Genomic DNA, 8,963 nt, shown 5'->3' with positions numbered 1-8,963 from the left:
ACCCATTCCATCACCTCTGCCCATCCTGCACCCTCACGCCCTAAACTCTTGCAAGAGTTTTAATTTACTCCTCTCTGAGCAGGAGGAATGGCCACCCCAGAGCTCGGTGTGGAACAGAACAAGCTTTTTCCAGAAGCTTACTGCCCCCCAGGATATCAAAGTTTCACCTGCACACCGACACTCCCCCGTGCCGTTCCAACCGCACGAGTACGTGTTCACGGTGGGCACAGGACATTCCCTACTCCACATACTGTGGGGGGACCATCCTCCTCCCCCCCCCGGCAGGAATTGAAACTCCGCCGTGAGCAGGGGGGTGCCTGCAGTTAGCACCAGTGACACCCAGCAGAGCCAGTGCCGGCACGTTTCCCCTCTGCGCTCCGGCTGCTCCAGGACTCCGAAAGCTCCTGTTCTTCGAAGTCAGAGAATCCCCCCCCCCTCCCCTTTACACGCCTGTCCCTCAGCTTTCCCACACGTTGTGCATCTTTCTCCCAGATCTGATTATCCCTTGAGCAATGTCCAAACCTCTGTGGTGGGGTCACCTTTCCGGGTGGATCACCACAAGACTGGGTGGGGGGCAGGGGGAGATGCTCAGCTCCACTGGCTGAACCCCACTGCAGGGAAGCTCAGACCCAGGCAGTGTACCCACGGGCTTCAGACCCACCTGACCAAGCTCCCTGACAGGCAATTCTCACCTTCATGCCGAAAGTGAAGATTGTGATGAAGACTTTCATGATAAGGGCCAGAGCCAGCTGCCACATGGCAGTGTAAACCCCTGGGCCAGCGGCTCGGTCGGGCAGGTCATCCCCTTTGGTGCTGTTGAAATCGTTCACATACTCGCAGAGTTTGGAAGAGTCTAAAATCCCACAGTCGTTGAAGAGCTCCGAAATGAGCTCGCTGGTGCTCATCCTGGTGTACTCGTTGGGGAAGGCCAGAACGGCGGTGATGGCGGTCACCACAAACACCTCCAGCACCGGGTACTTCCCCAGCCTGGTCGTTTTGCGGCGCCTGCACCAGGCGATGTTGCTGCGAATGAAGAAAGCTCCCCAAAGGCCACCAAATATTCCCAAAAGGATGAACGGCACAAGCTCCAGAAGGTGCCACGGCATGTGAAACTCCACGTAGAAGAGGACCAGGCGGCTGTTCCCAAAAGGGTTGATGGAGCGAAGGGTAAACGCGGCGACCAGAGCAGCGAAGAAGGATCGCCACAGGGTCTTGAGGGGGAAGTAGTAGCTCACCTGAAAAGGGAAGACAAAGCAGACTCAGTCACTTTCAAGACTTGTCACAAGACCGACCGCTGCCTAGGAACCAAAATACTGCTCCATGAAGTAAAAGCGAGGCCTGGGGTCGATGTACCCTGACTGTGCACCCTCCTCTCCAGCCCAGCACCTCAGCCTGGTTCCAAGCTCCCGTCCAGCGTGGATGGCAATGACCGGGAAGGGTCCCGGCCTACACGCTTCCAACGCGGCAAGCGCCCTCTAGAATCCCCGAAGTGGAGGCGTTTTGCTCTGCCAATAACGGCTGTTGCAGGCCGGCTATGAGCTGCACCCGCAGAACTATCTGCCTCGCGTGCTCTGCAAAGGCAGAAGTGCCAAAACAATGGTGCTTGCCCCAGCCGCCAGCACAACCATTGCTCCGCTGAGCAAAAGCGCCCTGTTCCTCCTCTGAGCTAAGCCCTGAGCACGCAGCGGTGATCCATTCCACCTCTGGATCAAGAGAACATGGATTAGAAGTTCCTCGGAGAAAGGGGGTTTGGCAAGGCAGAGAAGTCTGTGCCCAGGCACCCTGGGCCAGAGTTGTCGGGAGAGAGCGGACAGACAGCAAACGGCCGAGGCTGTGAGCAGTCAGTGCGAGCGCACACAGACCAAGGAGAACCAACGGGCTCATTGCAAAGCTACGGAGAAACAACATCCAAAATAAGTAAGAATTACCTGAAACCCACTACGTTTTTAGGTTGTTTGGCCTTGTAAATACAGCACCAAGCAACAGGCTCCCCTTCCCACACCCAAGCCATCAGGAGCAGAGCGTATTTTAAACCAGCTCTTGCAGCAGAACAGCTCGCCAAGAGCGAACAGAAAGCGCTGAGCTTACCTCTTCCAGGCTGAAGAGCACTCCTCCAATCGGTGCCCCAAAAGCTACAGACACTCCAGCAGCCGCCGCTGCCGATAACACCTGAGGGACAAACCACAGTCAGACATTTTCAGCTCCCCCCCAACCTTCCCCCTTTTTAGTTTGTCTTTACATTCATCGGATTTTTCTCCCCGGTGAGTGCACAGCCAGGGTCTGACCTGCTTGAAAGACAGCAGGGGAAGGATGGGAGTGAGCACATTCCCTAGGGAGAAGGAACTACACAGAAGCATTGGCATCAGTGTTTCAACAGTCCCATCCCCAATCAGTAGAAGTGGCATTACTGGAAGCTGCCTTTCCCTGTTTCAGCTGCGCTCACACTATGCTTTCACCTCGAAGCGTGAGTAAAACAGAAAAGCAGTAGTTTCACCTCCAGAACACAGTGATTTCCCCAGGTTTGCCTATCTCACATTCACACCGTTTCTCAGAAGAGGGTAACCCAGTAACCAGGGGTGCTGGGGGTCACCCCAAACTCTGCCGGACGCTGCGGGGTTTGGTCTAGCAGAAGGTAAATTGGCCAGCGTGACACTTGGCATCTCACGTTAACTGTCCTCCAGTGACTTGTCCAGGGAAAAGCCTTACAGCACGGTGAGGAGCACTCCCGAGCTTCACGTTAGATGTTAGCTCGGTGCTTACTCCATGCCCATCGCTGCTCCCCGAAAGCAAAGCCCTTTGCTCCGCTCCTGCGGCCGAATCCCGGTCCCTCACGCAGGCCCCGCGCAGGTTATGGAGGCGCATGGCAAACGCCAACGAGCGCCGCAGAAGGTCAGCGCCAGCAAACGCGACGACGACCCGCGCTGGGGAGACACTGCGGTGTCACCTCAGAACTGAGGTGGCTTCTGCCCCAAGCCAGCGTCGAGCGGAGGCGTGCCGAGCCCGTGCCGAAATCCGGCGCCAAGCGCCGTGCCCGCGGATCCGCCCCATTTACCACTGGTGCCCCTCCGTACCTCTCTGCGCTTCGCTTCGTTCTTCCTGTATTTGGTGAAGAGGTGACACAGGATGTTCCCACAGCAGCAGGCGACGTGCACCAAGGGCCCCTCCTTGCCCAGGCTCAGCCCGGAGGACACCGCCAGCACCAGGGTGATGGTTTTGACGATCAACGTCCACTTGCCCAGGTAGCCTCTAATGATGAAACCACTTAAGATAGTTTTGATCTGGAAGTCAAGCACACAAAGCTCTACAGGCTTTCAGTCAAGCCCTGGGCAGAGCTCCTGTTTTACTAGGTGCTCCCAATCCTGCCCTCAGCTTCCAGATTCCAACCTCCCAGCAAGGGAAAGTGAGAGTCAGTCAAAATATCCCTCTGGACGAAGGCAGAAACGGCTGTTTGTGTCCTTCCCTCAGGCTGAGGGCAGCTTCTGCAGCCCATCTCACCCCAACGCGCGCGTTCCTCCATACCCCTGTGACAGCTCCACAGGCACGTTAGTTTTTGGAGGGATTACGTGGCGACTGAAGTACTTAACGGCATGCTTCAGGAATAGTTTGGAAGAAATCAGTACATTAAGCCACCACCTAACATGCCAGAAACTGTTCTTCCACGCAGGCATGTGGAATCTTTGGATGGTGGATCCCTACCCCACCTTAAAAAAACCCCAGCCCACTTTCATCCTCACTCACCTCCGGGATCCCCGAGCCACAGGCGTAGGGAGCAAACCCCTTCACAAGTAACACGGCAAGCAGGGAGAACAACAGGGCCCAGGTAACGTACATGAAGTAGTTGAGGATATACGCAAAAGCCCCCTGAAATGCAGAGAAATTGCCCAAATTAGGTCATTTCAAGCGCGATCACGTCCAGCCGGGCTCGGAAGTGAGTGCACAGGAATAGCAGGGAAACTCACATGGAGTTATCAGCCAAAAATGAAGAGAACTGCAGTTAAATTGGAGGTTTCACAGACAAGGGACATGTGCTGGGTCATGGGATACAAACCAACTGTCTCCCCAAAGACATTTATATAAGATAGCAAACAGGGTGACACAAGGGATCCGTGTTGTCCCAGCCACTGGATGGAGCTGCCCGAAACGCAAGACCTGAGCTCATCCAGCATCCCTCTACCTCATCCATGTGCAAACCCTCCTCCCAGCAGCAAGTCTCACACGAGTGAAACACGGTCCTCGTAAGCGTGTCGACAGTTTGCTTCTCCCCATCCCCTCCCAGGACACCACCCAACTTGTCTGAGTTCATTTACACCCTTGGGAGACCCCGAGGGCCAACGTGGAACCACCGAACCACCCCGAGCTTGCGCTTCTGGCGGGTACACCCAGGTGAGCAGCGAGGGACGATGCCAGCAGGGAAACGGGACACTGGGCTGCAAGAACACGTCACCTCTCCGTGGCCAAGGATCAGCTGGGACCAGCTCTTCCACTCGGGACACTTGTCTCTGTCGGTAAAGGTGGTGTTGGATTTCCAGCAGCAGTGCTCGTGGTTGAACCAGAAGCCGGCTAAGCACACTCCTTCTTTCAAATCTGTCATCCAGTGGGCAGAAATGTCGATCAGACCCGCTAAGGAACCTAGTTTAGAGAAAAAGAAAGAGAAAATTTGATGCCCCATCCCTGGGAGTGTCCAAGGCCAGGCTGGATGAGGCTTGGAACAACCTGGGCTATGGAAGGTGACCCTGCCCGTGGCAGGGGGGGCTTTAAGGTCCCTTCAACCCAACCCACCCCGTGATCCTGTAATTTAATCACCTTACACAGACTCCAGTCTGAAGGTTACAGTCTGCCCTACTAATTTTTGACTCACCTACCAACAAACAGCAGCACAAATACTTCTTGGCTACAATTAACTGTTATCCTGCAGAGAGCCAAATGGGCAGATTTGCTGAAGTAGAGACACTGCAGAGCAGGGCAGGAGACAAAGCACAGCGAGGAATGTTTCCCAGGCTGACCATGGCAAAGTGTGTTCAACCCCCCTCCGCATCCCTAGAAACTCATTCCTCCCGATTTCGTGGGAAGAGCGCTCATTAAACACGGTGCAGGAAGCAGTCGGGGAGGGCCGTGTTGCACTGCTGGGGGATGCAGGCGAAACACATCACCGGTCTCCGGCCCAAGAGGTACGCCAGCAACGCTGGGACTGCGACAGGAATAACACTGAACTCAGCGAAAACATTCCCCATCCCGACTTAAAAGAGGGGAAAGTTACAACTGTGCCAAGTGAAACAAAGCACACAGAGCCAGCCCGGAAAGGAATTCCGATTTTAAGAGAAGAATCGTCAAGGCACTTGTGATTTTTCTTCAAGACTCCTGTTAAGACAAACGCTGCCATCAGCTCTGTTCTCAGCTAAAACACCACCTCGACACAGAGCCCAGGGGCAGAGACTTCAGATCTGCGCGAGCAGGCGCCCGCACAAGCCCCAGAGGCAGCAGTAATCATTGAGCAAATCTCCCAGTTAACGAAAGACTGGCTAGCAGCTTTCCCGTGTAAATATTAACCCAAGGCTTCGTTTCATCCCTCGTGGTGAAAGCTCGGCTGCTTCCTGTTGGGAAGAGCCGTACCCAACTGATATATTTCTGCTGCGCGGGGTCCAAAGTTTCCTTCTGGAGTCACTTAAAACACCCCCGGCAGTCCGCCTGGGAAAGGGGGAGGGATCCATCCGGGTGCTGCCCTGCAGAACCAGGACTCGGATTTAAAAAAGCGGAGTTTTGCTCTTACCGGCCAACAACCCGATGAGCAGCATCAACAACCAGCCGGAGAAGGCGTCGCTCACGCTGTGGATCAGTGCCCAGGTGGATTCCTTACTTCTACTGGTGATCTGCAAGAGGGTTTTTCAGAAAGAAAAAACAACTTGTTAAATGTCCTTTGGTGTAAATGCTCCAAAAACTACACTGTGACGTTGACAGTGGAAAACAGCCCCTAACATTCCAAACAGCAGCTACCAGGACACGCTCTGCCTTGAGGGGTGAGAGAAGCAGCACCAGGCAGTGTCTGCTCTTACAGCCGGCACAGAAACAGCAGCCCGGCTTCCAGATGGACAACAACAGGTCAAGGATGCTCCCATTTGTCCCAGCAAAACCAGGAAGTATCCCAGTGACGCTTTCCTCCTAGGTCTCTTCTGCATACAACCAAGACAAAATTCACCCCTTGATCTTTTAAAGCCGTTACCTGTTAGTAACAGCAAGTCACCAATACCCTGAGGCCACAAGCGCATCTGTTCCAGCTCTTTGCCCCCAGCAACTCACCAATACCCACCAACCGGGCGAGCAAACAGAAGCTGTCACCAGCAGTTCACAGCCTCCAGCTACTGCCTCGACATCTGGAATGCAAACCAGATGTTGCTGTGAGCGGAGGAGACTCTGCCAAGCGCCGTTCAGCCAGACACCAGACCGCTGGCAGGTTTAGGACCGAGACAGAGGAATGGGCAGGGCTGGTGGCACTAGGAAGCGGGATTCCAGCCTGTCCCAGGAGGGTGAACTCCTACGAGGCTCCGGCCCTGTCTGCCTGTGCCTGGCAGGGACGGCTGCAGCCGTGTCACTGCTCTGACAGGCAGACAAAGGGGTGACAAACAGCCATTGCATGCCCCACTTACCCGGCTGCGCTCCCAAGGGAAACATTCCAGTACACCGCTATTATCCCCAGATAAAAAGGGGATACACACTGATGCAAACAACTCGCTAAATGAGGAGTAAATCAAGTAAGAATCCTTTCTGCCCAAATGAGTGTCGTTTGGGGTCACTGTCTCTGGATTTGTGTCTTTCAAGGAGCACGAGCGGAACTGCTACGGAATCAAGGCAGGGGTGGGTGCCAAAGCCCTTTCCTCCATCTCTCTTTTCCCTGGACCAACCCTACACCCCTCGCCGGTTTCAGCTCCTTTCGATAAAGACAGAAGCAGCCTCTGTGTACAGATGCTCTGCAGACGGGAAACAAACCATCCTGTTCCACACTGACAGGCATCGCCCTTGCACACCCCCCCGTGTGTGATGTGCGAGAAGGCTCTTGGGTTTGCACCCTCAATCCATAGACGGGAACAGGTTTTTGGGCGGGAGGTAGTGTGGAGCCCCATAATTGGGACTGTTCTGGCTCAGGTTTGGGCATTATTGTTATTGACAGGCTGGGAGAGTTGGGGGGGTTCAGCCTGGAGAAGGGAAGCTCCAGGGAAACCTCAGAGCCCCTTCCAGTGGCTGGGGGGGCTACAAGAAAGCTGGCGGGGGCTTTTCCCAAGAGCAGTTTGTGTCTGGACAAGGGGTGACAGGTTTAAACGGAAAGAGGGAGATGGAGATGGGACATGAGGAAGGAATTCTTCCTGCAGAGGGTGAGGAGGCACTGGGACAGGTTGCCCAGAGAAGCTGTGGATGCCCCATCCCTGGGAGTGTCCAAGGCCAGGCTGGATGAGGCTTGGAGCACCCTGGGCTATGGAAGGTGTCCCTGCCCGTGGCAGGGGGTGGGACTGGGGGGGCTTTAAGGCCCCTTCAACCCAACCCATTCCATGATTCTGTGATTGCACTCACACGCTGAGCGGGGAGTCCGTCCAGCTTGTTACCAAGACACAGGTTGTTTTGTGAGGCTCAGGACAATAAAATAATTAAAGAGTCTTTTGGGAAGCAAACAGACCAGTGAGTTCAGCCCCCACCCTACGAGAGCTCTGCCAGCAAGGGTTTCTCGTGAGCATAGTGGGGACAGCGGTGCGTTATTTAAGGCACCCCTTGCTGACTAAGCAGGTTCCTTTAATTGCAGGGAGCGGTGAAGTCCTGGGAACGAATCCTGAAAGAACTGCACTTAGTTTTCTCAACCATGCAGCATGAAAACTCCAGAGAGGGACTCATTCACAGGCGCAGCCGCGTGAGCGGCACAACCCGGTGTGCATCGAAGCATGGCACCTGGGCGCTCAGACTCCTCCCGCATCAGCCGTGCGACAGCAACGCAACTCTTCCGAGCCTTCCGTGAGCAGGGCTGCAGGTTTCCCCCTGCTTCCGCCTCGAGCAAGGCGAAGGCGGCAGGAGACAACGTGCCGTCACGGCATTTAAGGTGGGCATCCAAAATCCAGCAAGGCTTCTTCAATAAATCAAAGCCTTCAGCAGAGAAACAGCGACTGATAAGCCACAGAACATTCAATTTAGTGCTCCTTTTCCTCAAACTACCGATCCTGCGCTCGGTTCCCAACCCAAGGGCAACCCCTCCATCCTCGGACGTGCCTTCCTAGTCCAGGAATCAGAACGGAGTTAATTATTCTGCCTTCAGTGCCAACAAGGAGTAAGCAATAAATTTTACCTCTCTGTGCCTGTCCCGGTCCCTGGATTTCTCTCGCACCCAATCTATAGTGTTAAAATCCTCATAGGTCCCCACACCAGGAAGAGGTTCCTCCAGGAAATCCATCATTGTGCTTGTGCCGTTCATCCCTCCTCCATTATACGAGGAAAATCCTGGAGGGGAGAGAAATTGAGCTTTGCTTAGGTTCCCCCTTTTTAGAAAAAAAAAGCCATCACCAAAACACTAACGTAGTGGAAAACCCGCTTTCCTGTGCTCCTGGAACAAAGCCCTGTGCATCTCTGATCCGGAAAGAACCTTTAAAACCCCCACAAACGCAACACTCGCTCCCCCTTTAAAGCCAGGTTTCTTCAAAGCCCTTGCAAGCGGTTGGAAGAAGGTGTTGAAACAGAGGGAAAACAGAACAAAGGTCTTTGAAACGTTATCCACAAGGGCAGTTTTCTTGCCAGACGGACACGGAACAGGTTTTTCCCTGCAATTCAGCCCAAGCCTCATTCCTTGGCTTGTGCAAGCACCGAGGCCCCTGCTCCAAGTCGACACCAACAGAATCCTTCAGGAATACGTTTTTCTAAGCCACCAAGTGCTGACAGGGCAAAAATTCCATGGGTTACTCCAGGAAGCACTCTGCTAACTTTCAGGGGAGGCA

At 54.4% G+C, this 8,963-nt stretch overlaps 1 protein-coding gene across 1 annotated transcript; it reads right to left on the bottom strand.

Annotated features, from left to right (window-relative positions):
* Nucleotides 1–692: 692 nt before the first annotated feature.
* LOC104502736 (H(+)/Cl(-) exchange transporter 5) lies at nt 693–8,467 on the bottom strand (the record flags this gene model as incomplete). The annotated part of the gene is made up of 7 exons (XM_010154124.1): nt 8,321–8,467; nt 5,768–5,867; nt 4,445–4,629; nt 3,739–3,861; nt 3,072–3,278; nt 2,089–2,169; nt 693–1,235 (listed from the first exon to the last, which is right to left on the bottom strand). Coding segments are annotated over exons 1-7 (1,365 nt in total), but the record flags the coding sequence as incomplete, so codon positions are not given.
* Nucleotides 8,468–8,963: the final 496 nt, after the last annotated feature.

Source organism: Eurypyga helias, unplaced genomic scaffold, assembly GCF_000690775.1.
Source record: "Eurypyga helias isolate BGI_N326 unplaced genomic scaffold, ASM69077v1 scaffold30316, whole genome shotgun sequence".
Classification (NCBI taxonomy): Eukaryota; Metazoa; Chordata; class Aves; order Eurypygiformes; family Eurypygidae; genus Eurypyga; species Eurypyga helias.
The sequence above is the reverse complement of the archived record's forward strand: the minus strand, read 5'-3'. Positions and strand labels throughout refer to the sequence as shown.